General features: G+C 23.3%; 1 protein-coding gene across 3 annotated transcripts in view; it reads right to left on the bottom strand.

Moving 5' to 3' along the window:
* LOC113549082 overlaps window positions 1–17,593 on the bottom strand; it is a 219,531-nt gene that overhangs the window by 73,484 nt on the left and 128,454 nt on the right. For all 3 annotated transcript variants that reach the window (XM_026950239.1, XM_026950238.1, XM_026950240.1), the window contains one exon: window positions 12,817–12,951. In XM_026950239.1, the coding sequence (XP_026806040.1) occupies window positions 12,817–12,951 (135 nt within the window). The remainder of the gene's footprint in view (window positions 1–12,816; window positions 12,952–17,593) is intronic.

Below are 17,593 nucleotides of genomic sequence, written 5' to 3'. Positions count from 1 at the left end.
CAGCAATATTACCATTCACTATAGTATATCATAGTGGAATCTTAGTAACATGTTCACATTCTACTCTTTCAAAAATACACGTTGTACCTACCCTTTTGAGAGCGGTGAACGTTCTGGAATATGTTTTCTCGTATTTCAATTACCACAAGGATTTTACGCGTTTTTCCCCTTTATTTCTTGTGAGCACAACTGTTATACGCCATCAACTAATTCATTTTTCTATGCATTCAGAAGAGATCTTACACCGAAATCCAATCCTCCAGAGAGGCAACAAGTGCTTGTAAGTAATCCAAAAGCAAAACATTATATATATAAAAAAACTAAGTGGTTTTCAGATTTTTCCGTTTTCAAATGATAGAAATGCTCGACGTCCGTGTCGATATAATATCAGATTCCATTAGAGAACAACCTTTCAATTGCTGGTACTCCTTCTAATCTTATTCCTATAACCGGTCACGTAGCCGATGCATTGCTTTTCGATAAATCCTATATCAATACATACCGTCAAAATAATCCAATTTCAGCAACGATTTCCGGGACACGCAATGGTCTTGAATACGTTAATTATTCATCAGTAAATGCGTTTCACATTAAATAATATTAAAAATAACGAAAGTTTTAACATTATTTAAAAATACTTACTCACTTAAATAGATTGACCAGAAGCTTAAACGTGCACATTTCTTTTAAATTAAAAAGGTAGGTAGGTGAGTACCACTCTACAGTACAATAGGCATCGAGTAGTCACTATTAAAGTTGTATTAGATTTGAATTTTATGATATATCATAGTTGTATACGAAAAGCAATTCTGAGTTGAGACGGTATATCAGTCTAAGTCACAAAGTGGTATATTATTTTGATATAACTATTAGTCATTTATTTTACTTTTAGTATTACGGTATAAGTTAATTTAATTTTTACTAAAAGTATTGCGGTTATAATTTTATCAGTAATTAATTTATTATTATAATAATATATTATTTTATAACTCAAAATATAATAATATTTTTCTGTAAATACCTCAACATAGTAAAAACTCTATCCGTAGTATAAATAGATAATACTCGTATCTTAAAATAAACCAAAAAATGCATTGCCTATAGTAAAATTAAGAATAATATTATGTATAAAGTAAATAACAAATTATATAAAAATTATATTTTTAGTACGATACAAAGTTATTATAAATAATATTTTTAAATTAAACCAAAATAATAACCATTGTTATTTATTGTTAAAATGAATAATTTTGTCCAAATTTAAACTTCAAATATTTATAAAGTATAATAATTATTGTCTATATATATTTTTATTTTTTTTTTAGTTTCAAAATTAACCACTTATGAGGAATTTTGTATTAAATTTTCAATACTTAGATATAAAAATAAAAGTTCTTTTGAATTTCTAACTACGAAATAGTTTTATTATTTTTTATTTTGATGAAATTCTAACTTAATATGCACATTTTTACACAGATACAAAAATAATTTTTTAGAATTTAGTATTTCATTTTAAAAAATTTAAAAAAACCTTGTATTTCATCGACATCAACTAAAATCATTTTAAAATTTCTCATACTTATAAATAACTAAAAAAGAATTAAAAAAACGTTGAAAATATTTTCGTAAACATAAAATGATAATTTTACCATTTATAAGTTTCAAGTACTTACGGTTATTCATTTTTGAATTATACAAAAAAACAAAACAGCTAAATTTTGTAAAAAATTAAAGTTCTGTAAAAATTTCCGATATTTGAATTTTTTGAATTTTTTGAATTTTTATCCTGATCATAAAAAAGTACTTTATATACTTTTTCATTTTGACTCCTCAAAGTACCCACTAAATCCAAATTTTTACCAGAAACTACCCCGATTTTTCATTTCTCCCAAAATAATTTAATCGACGGAAAAAAACGCATCATTGTAAATTCAATACATTCATCGCTCCGCTCAGAATTTAAAATATAAAAATTAGCTTTTTGATGATTTTATGAACGGATAACTATATTTTGAAATAATATAAACAGTTTTTCTAATTTATAACAAATAACAAACCACAAATAGATCTTTTCCTTGAAAAATTATAATGTAAAAATTTATAAAAAAATTTAAAATAGTTTTATACTAAAATAAACATCGAAGAAATTTTAAATATTGATTATTTTTGAGATGATTACAAAAATCTGCAAACCAAATTGTATTATTATTAAGTTCAAAAGCTTTAGAATGGATCAAGTGAATCTAATTTTTAAGTATAATATTAATATATATAAAATAAATTTAAAAATAATGTAAATAATATAAATGATATTCAACATTAAAATGCACAAATTACATAACCAATTTCTTCAGTTAATCATAAAACTTGAAGCGTATAACTTATAATAATATACAAATTTATATTTTTAATTGTAATTATAAAATATTCAATGTTATTTTATAAATTTAGTATTTGATAATTTGTGAAATTTTCAGTGTGCAACGTTAACTTTATTAAATTATATCAAAATGTATGTCTTGAACTGAATATTAAATTAAAATCACAAAGGAAAATTAGTAAGAATAATTAATAAACAATGAACTGTAGTAATAAATTATTAGAAACGATGAGCTTTTGAAATAAATTATATTTTTAGATTCAATAAAAATTATAATGTGTTCTTATAAAAATAAAAATATAAAATATGAATCACCCCATGATTGTACGATAAAAACAATTTAAAAAAGTGAATACTTTAATTAAAATGGTGATTCTATTACTATTATCAATTCAATTTGAAATCAATAAATCATTTCATACAAAAATAATTTAAAGCAGAGCTTAAATTATTATAGAGTGGGGCGTTGTATTTTAAATTTAGTGCGGAACGATGAATTTATTGATTTTACAGTGATGCATGTTTTATTTTTTATTTATGCGTCAGTCATCATCTTTTTAAACAACAAAATTGCTTTGTTTTTCAATTTTGGTAATGGTTTTTAGTTAAAAATAGAATGTAGTTAATACTTTTGAAGGTAAAACACAAAAACTGTTAATTTTTTAAATACTAGTAATATTATTATAAAAATTTTAAAAAATTTAAAGAAAAATATCAATTGTTAATAAATCAACAAAATTTTAAACATGATTGATTTTGTTTTTTAGAGTGACTCAAAAAAAAAAAAAATAATTATACATACTTTAAAGTTATCTAAAATATAATTGTATAAGAATTTTTATGTAGTATAATTTTAAAATGATGACTCTTTTACAGGTGACGAAACTAATAATATGTGTAAAATATTAGTAATAAAAACAACTTATCGTAATAACTTGTTATAATAATTATAATAATTATGCATTCTAGGAAACTTAAGCTAAATTTATATTGTAAATTATCAATAAAAATTAAAAAAAAAAAAATTAATGGTGGAAATCAACTCTGCTAGTGCTATTATTTGTGATTCATGCAAAAATAATGAAAAAATTAATGAATCAAGATAACAAGGATTAAAAAGCTTACAAAAATCTGTGGAAAAAAATTTTAAAGGTAAAAATATCTTAAATATTTTACTTAAAATTAGTATAAAGTAGTATGAGTTTCATTGTTTACAGATAAATAACCTTAACGTTGCTCAATTTAAAGTCAAAGATTGTGTTGTAGACTTGTAGCTCCAGTTCCTAAGGTGAATAGAGGTTAATCAGACCCGGAGAATATAATTGACATAGTCACAGAAAAAAAATATGAGTTAAATCGTCTTGGAACCAAACACGGATTAATTAAGGGATGGTTCAATTCTTCACTCTTCAACCATAACTACATCTAATTTCGTTAACATATCATAAGTCAATAGAACAAAAGTGTTAAGTCTAAGAGAAATAGTGGTATTAACAATAGGAGGGCAAGGTTTTTATAATTGTAATTGTAGAGAAAAATGTGAAACAAAAAATGCACTTGCTTTAAATCAAATCTAAAATGTAATAGCCGTTACCATAATACTACCCTATGTTTAAACAATTATAATTTTATTTTTTTGATTATTTACAATATAGATTTACCTAAAGTTTCCTAGAATGCATAATTATTATAATAATTATAACAGATTATTACGATAAATTGTTTTTATTAATAAAAATTATACACTTATTATTAGTATTACAAGTTCCGTGCTACTAAAAACCCGTGTCCGTTTCGTGAACTGGATGAAATTTCTATCCTTTTCACAAAACGTGTCAGACCACAAATGGATGTAACATATATATATATATATATATATATGTATATAAACGTGCAGTATTTATAAATAATGATTATAGTAGAAATATTATTTATAAAGATTTAAAACTTTTTTTAAAATAATTATATTTTATATAAAGAATGACATTTTAAAATACAATTTTTTGGAAAAAATGAACTCAACTTATCATTTTACTAATAATAAAATAAATTAGTTGAATAGCAATATATATATATATATATTCCTAATAATGTAAGCTGACAGGTTGCCTTCGTTCAGAATCGGTTTTGCATGCAATGATTTATTATTGAATTCAAATTTAACACATATATTACAGTGACTTTCTCAATGACGAGGTACGCTCAAAATCCACTGTAGAGTAAAGTGGTTATCTACTTTACCACCTTTTCAACTAGAAGTACTAAAAATAAATTATGGATAAGTATATTTTAAATAATACCTCATATGTATGAATATAACACAAAATCGTATGCTTAAATTGAGAACCAATAAAATATATCAAACTATAAATTGTGATTAAATTAAACTTAAAAAATGTGTTATCAATAAAAGAAAAAAAAAATAATCTTGAAATTAATATCGACACGAAATTGATAAATTGTAAGTATATTTACAAACTACGTTTAGAATTTTACTACAAGATTTGTTTTGTTTAATGAAAGTATTATAAATGTATTTTCCATATAATATTTTGTAATTTGTCTTACATGTTAATATCTTAAATTAAAAGTTACAGGTTATTTTTAAATTATTAAAATAAATATACAAATATTATTTTTATTATTGGTAGATATATTCCATTTTACAGTAGGTAAGTATACACAAATTAAGCGTTTATAATAAATACAATCAATTCAATGACAATTGTTTCCGATGAATAATGAATATTTTAAAAACAATTTTATATAGCATATAACCAAGTCATTACTATTGACTGAATATAGAAAAACATAATATACTTGTAGTAAAATATTAATATGTGTTAGTAAAATGGTAAGTCTTTAAAATTAAATTTAAAAAAATGAACTAACACAGTTAGTGAAAAATAGTAGTACAGTGTATAATCAATATACTTGTACTAGGTTATCAACTTTACAATAACAAGAAATAAAAACATATTATACTTCATTAAAAATATTTGTTTTTAAATTCATAGTATACTTTAATAAAATAATCATTTCTCAAACTAAACTCTTAAAATAAATTAATGAGATATTAATTAAGTTTAAAAAATAATGCAATAAATATTTATAAGCCATGGGAAAATATTTAACATAATATGGAAATGGGAAATCAGTTGTTAAAAGGATTTTTTTTAGCAAAACAACTATTATAAGTACCTTATTATATTCGTTTATATTTTATATACAAATAAAATTAATCATAAAGATCGATATATACTATTTTTCTACAACTAATTGATAAAAATGCATGTATACAAGCAAATAAACATTTTAACAATTCAACCTCTATTAATATGAAGTCGTATTGTCGTCAAAAACGCTATGATTTTGTAGAAAATTCTTTTTTTTCCACGGAATGTGATAAAAAGTAATTCTCACACATAAATGTTTTTTGAATCATTCTGATTACATCAAAGAAAACTCATTAATTTTTACTTTTTTCCCCATCACCTGATCTTTACAAATTTCCAAGATTTTCACAAAAATGTCTCTTATTTCTATAATTGTATTATATTCAACAATCATATTTCTGTAAAAAATAACTTATAAGTGAAATTGTTTAAATAAAATAGATAAAAAAATGGTTTGAAGTGTATTAAATATATAGGTACTAATGTATTACGGTATTATAGTTCCCAATTGGTTGAGTATAAAATGCTAAATTTATGCTAAATATAATTTGCTTATTATCTTACTACCTATATGATTTTTAATTTTGTAATTTTTTTATTGATTCCCTATTTTCATCTTATTGCACATTTTCTCTATCATAAATTTAATAGATGGTTTTTATTTTTTTCCAAGTATAAATACATTTTTAACAACTTATTTTGTTACACAATCTTAATTCTACTTATTAGTCATTATACTTAAAACGACGTCACGATCTGTGACCTAGATTTTTCAAATTAATTACAGTGTTTTATTATTATGTATAATAATGAAAATATCCATTGTAATATTTGTAATCAAAAACATTAATAGACTCTATACAAGTTAAATCGCAGTATATATTATAGTACAATCGTATAAATTCTACATATTATTATATCCTGAAAGGAAACAAAACGACAAAAAGAGGACAGCACCAAATTTTTTTACTATGTGATATATATTTTTTTATTTTATTATAGCAACTTTTTTGAGTAATAAAAATTTTTAGAACTTGGTTTATAGTTCAGAAATTGTATTTATATGGTACCCATTTTTTAACAATTAAAATAATACCTAAATCACAATAATTATAAGAAAAAAATATTGATACGTGGAGTTGTGACTGATTTTTACTCAAATTGTTTTTCTAACTTAATAATTTATAATGAATATTAATTTTAAGTAATAAATGTAATTACCAAACTATCTTATAACGAAGTAAGTACAATTTTATAAATGTTTTCATATCGTACAAATTTCAAATACCGCTCTAAAGTATCATATCAATAAAAGATTGTTCCAATAATTTTCTTAAGCTCATTTAATGGTTAATACAACTTTTTTTAAAGGTTTCTAAAATAAAGGGATAACATTAAATTTATCATAATGAAAATAAAAACTGGATTCGACACGTTATAATAATAATGTATTAAAAATTTGAAAATAAATACATTTTACAATTTAGTTACAATAGTTTGAAAAAGCATAATTTATACAACTTTAGAAGCCATATACATTATGTAAGGCACTTTTAATTTAAATAAAATAATAAAACATAATAACAACAATTTAAAATGTCATTATTATTAAAATAGGTGTCAATTTTCACTTATCATTAAAAAATTAAAATTCAATAATTACATAACAAACGAAAAACTTGTTTAATCAGAGTCTTTGAATAGCAGATATATAAGGTGCAATGTAACAAGACTATTTAACAAACTTCCATTACAAACGTTACTATATTTATTAAATAGTTCTGGTACACTCTGTGTTATTAAATATTTATATCTTTCTAAATAATTAAATTGTCTAATAGGTAAACGGAAGCCAGTAGATAGAATTAATTTTTGCTAAAGATATCGGATTTATGATATTATTAATAAATTCTACAATATTATGCTATATTAAAACAAGATGATATATTAGTGTTATTACTGTTATTATATGTATATTAATTTTTAAATCAATACCAACGCATATACATCATAAAATAGAGTGAATACGTAGAGTGGTATTAATACCATGAATTAATCAAAATATTTTAAACATTTTATGCATAGCAATTAAAACTATATGAAGTAGAAAAACGTTATATATTTTACTAATAATAGATATTTATAAAATAATAACAAAATTAACATAATGTATATTGTATAAATATCCAATTTTATTGAACATACAACTTTAAATATCTAAAAGAAAAATTTTCAATATACATTTTTGTAAATTTTAAATTACGGTTAAAAAATACTTTTGAATAAATTTACGAGATATGGCTATTAAAGTATAAATTGTATACATTTTTAATTATGCAATTATTTAAGTTGATTCAATGTGCTTAAAATATTTGTATTTTAAATTAATTAGGTGTATATGTTAAAAGCTGTTCTATATTATTATACATTATAATACGCATATTCTAAACAGAACAGAATTTTAACATAATAACAATATTCTACATAAAAAAAAACTGATTGTTATAGGATATATTAAAAATGTGGATTTTAACTCGTGTTAAATATTTAAAGTGACTTTTTTTTTACCTTCATTGCATCCTAATTAAAATAATGAGCAAACAAAGAAATACTGAAAAATTATTAATATATAAATATAACACCCTTAAGATATTTTATTATTGAATAATATTACGTATTATTTTGTTATTATTTGATTATATAAGAGTTCAATTAATTGTGATTTAGCTAGATCATTTAAAATTTAATTGTAGTTATTTTCCTTCGTAAAATAAAACAAGATATTTAATTATTTATAAATTATGAAATCGGATAATGTTTGATATGGAATTGAAATATCAAACGTTTTTTTGCTTAGATATAATAATAAAAAGGTAAGAAAGTGGGTATTACTCTGTTGTACATTAGGTGTCGAGTGGGTCACTGTTATGGATGTGTTAAATCCGAATTCAATGATATATCATTGTACAAGAAAAATGATTTTGAGTGGAGATATGGTATATCAACCTAAATCACAGTGGAATTTTTATTTGATATAGCTTTAAGTCTTTTATTTTACTCTCAGTACTACAGTAAGTTGATTTAATTTTTACTAAATATATTACGTTTAATTTATTATTAATATTTAATTATTATATCAATGTATATAACTCAAAATATAATAACATCTTTCTGTAAATATCATAAAATAGTAAAAGTAGGTTAATAGTAAAGTAAATAAATCAAAAATAGCATTGAATGATATGAAGAATTTTGTGTTGGGTTTTTTAACCTTAGTATAAATCACAAAAATGTTATGAATTTTCAACTTCAAACTCCTTGAAAATTTTCGTGATTTTAAAATATTCCGTAAAAATTTGAACATTAAATGCTTAGAAACAAAAATTTTGACTTACAATTTATCTATTTTTTTTTTTTTTTACTACAATAAGTACAGTTTATAAAAAACCTTGTATTAAATTTTAAAGGTTTTTTGAGAGCTAATTTTTTTATGGGCATTTTAAAAAAAAAAACTTAGAATAATCAAAAATTTAAATTGTCTATAAATAGCTAAAAAAAAGTCAAAATATTTTTAAAATTTAATCATAAATAAATAACGCTAATATAAATATTTGGTGAAAATTTCAAATATTTACAATGATTCGTTTTTGAGTTACAACAAAATAAAAAAATCAATTTTGTCAAAAACTGGTTATGCTTAAATATTTCCGTTTTCCCTTACCTTTTTAGTGTTTTTTTCTGACGCTTTTGAAAACTACTAAAATTTTTACTTTTACCGCGTAATGTACCAACTAGATTCATTTTCTTTTTCAAAGAGGGGCTGAAGTCAAAAATCAAAACAATATTACTTCTCCAAAACGTAATGACAGACAAAAAAAAAAATTGAAAAAAAACACATATCGACATATTATCATTGTAAAATCAACACATTCATCACTCCGTTCAAAATATAATACTTATATAGAACCTTAATATAAAAATTATAAATTTTATAAATACTTTACTAAAAACTATTGATATAGTTTGTAATTCTCATGATTACGACAAATTATTTTAAAATTTAAACCTAAAATGCATATAAAAAATAATTGCTCCTATTTATTTTTAATAATTTCAGACAGATATATGAAAAATGTATGTGGGGTTCTATAAAAAATGTTAAAGCATTTTTAAAAATTATATTTTGTATATAAAATGATTATATAGCTATTTTGTGATAATTTCGTTTCTACGATTATTCATTTTTGAGTTAAAACTAAAAACAAAATCAATTCATCAAATACTGGATTTATATAAAGATTCCAGTTTTTCCTTAAACATTTGTTTGTTTTCCTAGATTATTTTTAAAATATACTGGCATTTTTTAATTGTTATTTCTTAAATATAAACTATATTCAATTTTTTATCCACAACTATCCTCAAAATTAAATGTCTACAAAAATAACCACATATCATTGTAAAATCAAATATATTCATCGCTCCACTCATAGTTAAAATAAAGATAAAAATGATGTAAATATTTTTAAAGTGATACGAAGTATAACAATTGAGTAAACTATTCTAAATAAAACTAAAAATAGTTTTAAAGAAGTTCATTCAATTCTCATTATATTTGATTCAATATGAAATAAAAAAGTTACGAGTTTAACGATGATGTGTTATTTCTTTTAAACTTCAAACCCAATAAAGCAGTAAATTTACTTCAAATCATTAAAAATATAGGTAGCGAATTTAGTACATCATACATTTAATGTACTAACTATAATAAACTAATTTTAAGGATACAAAATACTAATAAATACAGTATTTTACTATAAATATATATATAATATATATATCTCAACAAATTATACGTATATATATATATATTATATCGATTCTATAAAATTAACTTGTATTTATAATTATTTATTTTATTTGATTATTATTGTATACATGAATAAACGGGTTATATAAGAACCTTTAGCAAGATAACAAAATAATGTGAGTACATGTTCCATCTTAACTTAATTTAGAACAACTATTTTTTTATCTGCATATTATATTATTCAAACTTAATTAATCACTTGAATTACAACTCATCTTAGATCATACAGGTCATAGCTTAAGTGTTAAGTAATATCGTATATACATTTTCTAGCTGCCATCCAATTTAACGTCTTCGCGACAGTTAGGGTTTGAAGTCAGACTGCAATAAAATACGAGGACTTAAAAAACGCGTTAGATAATCTAGTGTAACGGTTATTAATATATTAACAATAATGAGTTCCGAGTAGGGTAAATAGTTTCAATAATTTGAATTATATCTTTTTGGATACTCCAGTTGACATAACATACATTTTCGAAATCGGTGCATTGTTTTGTATTTTCGTAGACTTCTTTTTAATATATTAAAAGATAAGTAGATCCTAGGTTTATATTTAAATAGGTTTGTTAGCTGACTCTAATTATGGATTAATTTTGATTAAAAACCATAATTAAATAGCTAGTGCTTGTTTAAATTTTTTTTTTTTTTTTTGTTAACATTGTTATTTGATTATTATTTTTTTTTTTTTGTAATATTTAATGATATTATGAAGTGAAATCGTCTTGATAGCTGTATGCAATTTTTATAATAGAGATATAGAAGTAGATGGTAGATCAGGGCATTCGACTTAAACTGATGGTAACACTTTCTTATTTTTTTTATCTTCTAACTGGTTAATTGATATAATTTTTTTTTTATGCATTACATTTAGAATCTCTGATCAGCAAACTTTATCCGAAGTAATTTTATTTGTATTGTAAGATTATTTTATTGAGTCTATTTTTTCAATTTTCTTTTACAATAATATTTATTTTTTATTTTTTACATAAATAGCATGTTAAATATTATTAAATAAATCGTTTTCATTGAATTTAGTTAATACTGAACCAGACACTTAATCATTTTCATCACTTTGTATAAGTCAGCGATGTCTGTGATGAAGGCATATAGGGTGTATTGGTATTTTATTACTTATCATGCTTGTGGTGGGCTATAATACAAAATCATAGCCGTCAACTAGATCGTGCGTCGTTATACTGCTGACGGAAGCTATTTAAATACGATAAGTAATGAATACAAAAGCTCAAAAGTTTTTAATACTTTAATACCGTATATTAAAATTTCTAAAAACTCAGGCCCAACCAATAAACTTGCCATTTCTTTCTTGGAAGCAAATTGTTTGTCATTTTTCATATTCATGAAGTTATGTATAAAATTATTAAAATTAAATACTACGTCACATCCCATATCTATGAAAAATGTGAATAAATACTAATTGATTCTTGGTATAGTTTCGAGTCATTCGAATTTTGCCCTAACTACTAAAAAGTATTATACCTATGAAATATAAATAGAGTTAAAGAACACAAAGAAAAGATGTACTCATATAGTACTTGTAACCACATGATTATGTTCGGACTTTAATACATTTCTAATTTTATGATGTATAATGTGTATAATTTATGACGTGACATATTATCATCAATGCAATTATAATTACAACGAAAATCACACAATTGTCAAATTTGAATATATTGTATTTTACATAAAAAATTCAGTTGTTATAGTAGTTTTACCACTCATGTCCTAGTTTTACTTTTACGGTGTAATCAAATGGTCCACTGATAATTTATAAAATCATTAGATGACAAATTTGATATATTCATAGATTATATACGTAAGAAACGTATATCTTACCGGAAGCTAGTTTTCTTCCTTCATTGTGGGCAGAATTTTCTGCTACTACTATACAAAATAATAAAAGTCATGAATTTTATAAGACTGTAAGGCTGTATAAAAACGGGAAGAAAAACATTTTTTATTTATATATATGAATAGGTGTTTTACTTAATATATTATATAATTTAATTAGAATGTAATGTTTACACATTCAAAAAAAAAAAAAATCCATGACGCAACTCATATGCAAAAAACCATGGTATACAATTCGCACTGTAGTATTTTTTTCTAGTGAAACATTACCATCGCCCAATCAACATAACAATCAAAACAAATTAACAAATAAAATCATTATCATTATTCCTGATTGTAAATATTTATTACTTTGATTGTAGTTCGATTTTAACTTTAAAAATAAATGATAATAAACTATAATAATTGATACTGGTGCATTTTGCGTATAATTGTCGAATCCACCATAAGTAAAAGAAAACTTTTCAAATTAAAATTAAATATTTATTGACATAAGTAAATTAAGTAAAAAATAATCTTACCAATAAAACGTTGATGATCAAACTGTTCATATTTCGTCAAGTCAACGGTGTCATTAAACGACCAAAATGGACTAATTTTTTCCGTCTCTTCTTCTGCATCTGTAATCGTGTTACCGTTATAACTTGTAGTATTTTCTGAAAAAAAAAATGAATTTGTTTTATTAAAAAATAATTATACATTTTTTTTATGGATTATTATTTTAACATGAATAACCGCTAGAATCAATTATGTAGTATCGAAATCGGATGTAACAGAATTTAATACACTTATAAGGAATAGTTTACTAGTTTTTAGAGTAGGTTATTTTTATACTCTATAATATAATGTCTTTTTTAAGACATTATTAATTATATACCAAAATTAGATAATAGTAATATACACAATATACTCATTTTAATTAAAGTACAACTTAGACTTGGATTTCTTTATCTATTACATATATTTATTTAAAATTGTAACTAAAAATAGATACTAAATAATTATTTTACAAATTGTTCTTGAAAAATTGTTTTTATTATATATAATATAATAAAATTAATTTTAAGAATAACTATAAAATTTAATTATTTTTATTATACGCATATACGTTAAATAATTTTTCTAAAAAGCATTATTTTTTTGATCATTCAAAGAATTAGATTTTTCATTTTATGATTTAAACATTTTAATATATATGATTCAACTTCAACAATACAATTTATAACAACGAAAAGACACAATACACAGTTATTATTGAATAAAACATATGGACAGATAAAAAAGGCAAAACAAAGTTAAAAAACAAACAAATGAATCATATTCTTACAAAAAAAAACATATTCTTATCAGTAACCACCTCGATAAATTATATCGTCAATAATTTTATAATGTAGATACATATTTTATTATTTCATTTAAATATACCATGCTTTAATATATTTAGATTTTACATTTAATGTTAGATAGATCACGGTGTATATAGTTTTATTTTGTTCACTTAACAATACATATAGTTTATAATATATAATATTTTTTTAATGAAATTTTATTTTTTATCTGATCCTTACCCTACCACTCTGAAACATATTTATTATTTTTTTTTAGCTATTGTTGTCCTAAAACTTATATTCTAAAATAATAAAACTTGTTTCTCTTATGTTTTGTTGCTATATGATTAGCTAAATAACTGAATATACGAGCAACTATAAAACACTCGAAGATACATTCGATATTTCATACCACTGAAAGCTTATATTCAAAATACGATATATATATATATATAAGTATTCCAGGAATTTTTACCTAGAACTTGATCATTATTATACCAATCATATTATATTTTAATAATTGCAACGTACATTTTTACAGCAGTTTTTTTTCAAGCACCAAAAGTGGAATAACATCGACAAAAATGTTTCAAATTTTTTTCTTATTAAAGCGCAGACTTGCATGTATAGTGTTTTATGTTAATATCATAATAAATGTCTAAGAACTGCAAGGAAATTTAGGCATATAATTTATCGATTTATAATATTATACTAGCTGAATTATCCGACTTCGCCCATGTGTAGTTTTTGCTTTCTCAAAATTAAATTCTTAAATGAACACACATTATTGTTGTGTTTTAAAGACGAAAAAAATTTATTTTATAATTTATATAATTGAGCTAGACGATGACAGGTGTTTTACGCCTCTGAACAATTCATATCTACACGCCTCACAGTGGTCCAAAACATCATTTTACGTGGCCAAAACTATACATTCAAAATTATAATTTTTATGTTTTTTTTTTAATAAAATCATTATCTACACACCCTAGGGAATAAGCATACAAGGTTACAACCTTCTAGGTCCAATTTCACGGAAACAGTAGCATCGTTTGCAAGATATTTTTTTATTTCTATCCCCATCACGTCGTATTTCGTTGTTTTACTTGTACATAATATACGGTCATAGTATAAATAACTTTATAATCATAAATACTGTTAATATAAATCATGAGTATCCTTGAATAATATAAAAGACTAAAAATAGATTTTGATTTTTTTTTTCTATTTTATATCGTACTAAAAATATTAAAAAAAATTGATTTTGAGCTCTTTTTTATTTGTTAAAGAGTGTTACTTAAAATTACGTAATTTTTTCATTTGTAGAACAAATGGAAATAATAGAGAAAGTTCTTAGCTATTCAAAAACCAACATTTATTTTTGTGCTAGGGAACGATCCCGGCGTACCAACACTATTTTTATAAAACTAAATTGGATTATCGCGAAAACCAGTTTTTAACAATTTATCAATATTATATGCAATATGGATAATTTGTCAGTCAATTTATACCAATTCTGGCACTTAATAGTATAAACGTGATAAGATATGAAGATATAAATATAGGTAACTAGGTAAGTACTCGTATTAGACTAAATGTGCACTATAATATTTGCTTTATGTTTAACATCGCATAAACGTTTTAACATATTGTTACTCACGCGCTTATTTATACGTTCTTTTTTACTGCAATACAATATTTCAAATTTGTTATCGGATTTTTAATAGTATTTATTTGTTTAATCAAATTTTTCAACAATGGAAAACAATTCAGAAAGTAAATAAGAACAGCATAATTAATACTTAGGTTTATATTTTAACCAAATAAGTATACACGATATAGATATAAAATCAAATTTAATAATTATGTGTATTAAAATAAGTATTCCAATAATTTTTTTCAGTTAATTCAAAAAATAATAACAATACGGTTTTTTAAATTCGTGATGTTTTTGAAATCGTGAGAAAAAACGGTTTTTTTCAATCTGTTACATCTATAAAAAGTAAAAAACTAATATTCAATGTTATACAAGAACGTTACAATAGTTTTATTTGGGATAGTACATATATAGGATTATTTGAAAGTGAAATTGTTAATTTTTCGTTAGTGTTATCACGAAAATGGTTGGAATCGTACAGGAAGTTCGATAAATTTTATGCTACGAACACTGAGTGGCTTAATAGTGTATTCGAAATTCCACCGCTTATACCACAAACACAGGTAGCTGCAAACCCTCGGGACGCCGCGCGCCGTGCCGTACCGTATTCCCATTATCAGCATATTGCTATTGTTATTATCATATGAATATAGATATACAAATTATACGTAAAAATTTATTTTCACCGATTTCAACCCTTTAAAATCAAAATTTTGAACGTGGCGACACTCAGACAGGTATTTGGAACAACTCTATGAAAAAAAATTGGAAAAAAGATAAATAGTGTCTTCACAAAATGGGTACATAAAAATAGCCCGTTCTTTTATATATTAGGATCTACTATAGAATATGGATTAGATTACAAATAACGATTCAAAGTCATTCTTTCGTGTTCATAAAATTCGCGCATTTACTGTACAGATAATATAGGTATATTTACACACGTGTTTTATTAGCTGTGACAGACAACGGTATTATATTATATATTCATATTATACAATATTATGATATCACATAGCGCCGTTATCCGATTTCTTTATCCTTCCTCGCCATTCTACCCAGTATATGTCATAACATCGACTATATATATGCACCCATTAAATTCCCGAACGACCAACACAGTGGCGGCGGTGAAAAATTGAACTTTTATTGGATGCTCGTTGAAAAAGTACCTATACGGAATTCATCTTATTAACTGGCGCGCAGAGAGCTATCGGGCGAAATACGAGCTATATAATAGAGAGGACGGTGGTGACGAATAGCGTTGACATATTTTCCTACCAAAGTCACATTTCTCTTTTTTTCGGATTTAAGAAAAAAGTTTCAAAGATACAACGACACTTTATATTGTGATTCCGTGCTGTTTCTTTTTTTACGTCTCGTCCCTCGTGACGGTCTTTTGACAAAACACATGCGCGCACATTCGCTCGGCCGATCCCTCAGATACCCCCGACACGACCTCTCGCATCCCTTGTTATCTTTATATGTATGTTTATTTATGATCTTTTTATATCTTTTCGGGGCTGTTTTAGATTGTGCGTACATTAGCCTATCAAGAAGTTCTCAATGTAGAGCGCTTTGCTAAAATAGATTTTCCTCCTCCCTCTCACTCAGCCACAAAACAAATCGGAATGTTTGATACAATAAAATAGTAAATGTCTTTTGTTTACATAAAGACACAATTCAATAAATATTAAAAAAACACACTAACAAGAACCCACCCCACTATTGATGTATACATAATAATCATAAATAAATAAATACAGATAGTATTAAAATGATTAATAATATCAATACTTGCCATAAATATCAAAATAAAATTGAATAATATCTTATTACTTATTAATATATGTATTATACTTAATATTCTAATATAATAATAACATCCTTTATACTAAGTAATATAAATAATGTATATTTTATTCAATTATTATCTAGTTATAATCAATAGATTAACTTTTTTTTTACATATTTACATATGCCAAGTATTAATGCATAGTTATAATTAACCGATAAAGTGTATTAATATTTTTATAAGTAAGTAAATATAATAATATAATTATCCAAGATAACTTCAAAGTATTGTTAATACATAAATATTGATGGAGTATTCGAAAATAGTGCTATTATTTACTCTTATTCTGATCACATTTCGCATACATATTGTTTAGCTTAAACGCTTTAAATAATAATAATATAATATGTATAATAAATATAAATATATTCCTCTAAAAATAGAAGTAAAAAGATTAAGTATAAATTTAATTTATTATTTGCATGTATGCAAATGAAAAATAAATGTAAATATAATTT

This window comes from Rhopalosiphum maidis, chromosome 1 (genome assembly GCF_003676215.2).
Source record: "Rhopalosiphum maidis isolate BTI-1 chromosome 1, ASM367621v3, whole genome shotgun sequence".
Lineage (NCBI taxonomy): Eukaryota > Metazoa > Arthropoda > Insecta > Hemiptera > Aphididae > Rhopalosiphum > Rhopalosiphum maidis.
The sequence above is the reverse complement of the archived record's forward strand: the minus strand, read 5'-3'. Positions and strand labels throughout refer to the sequence as shown.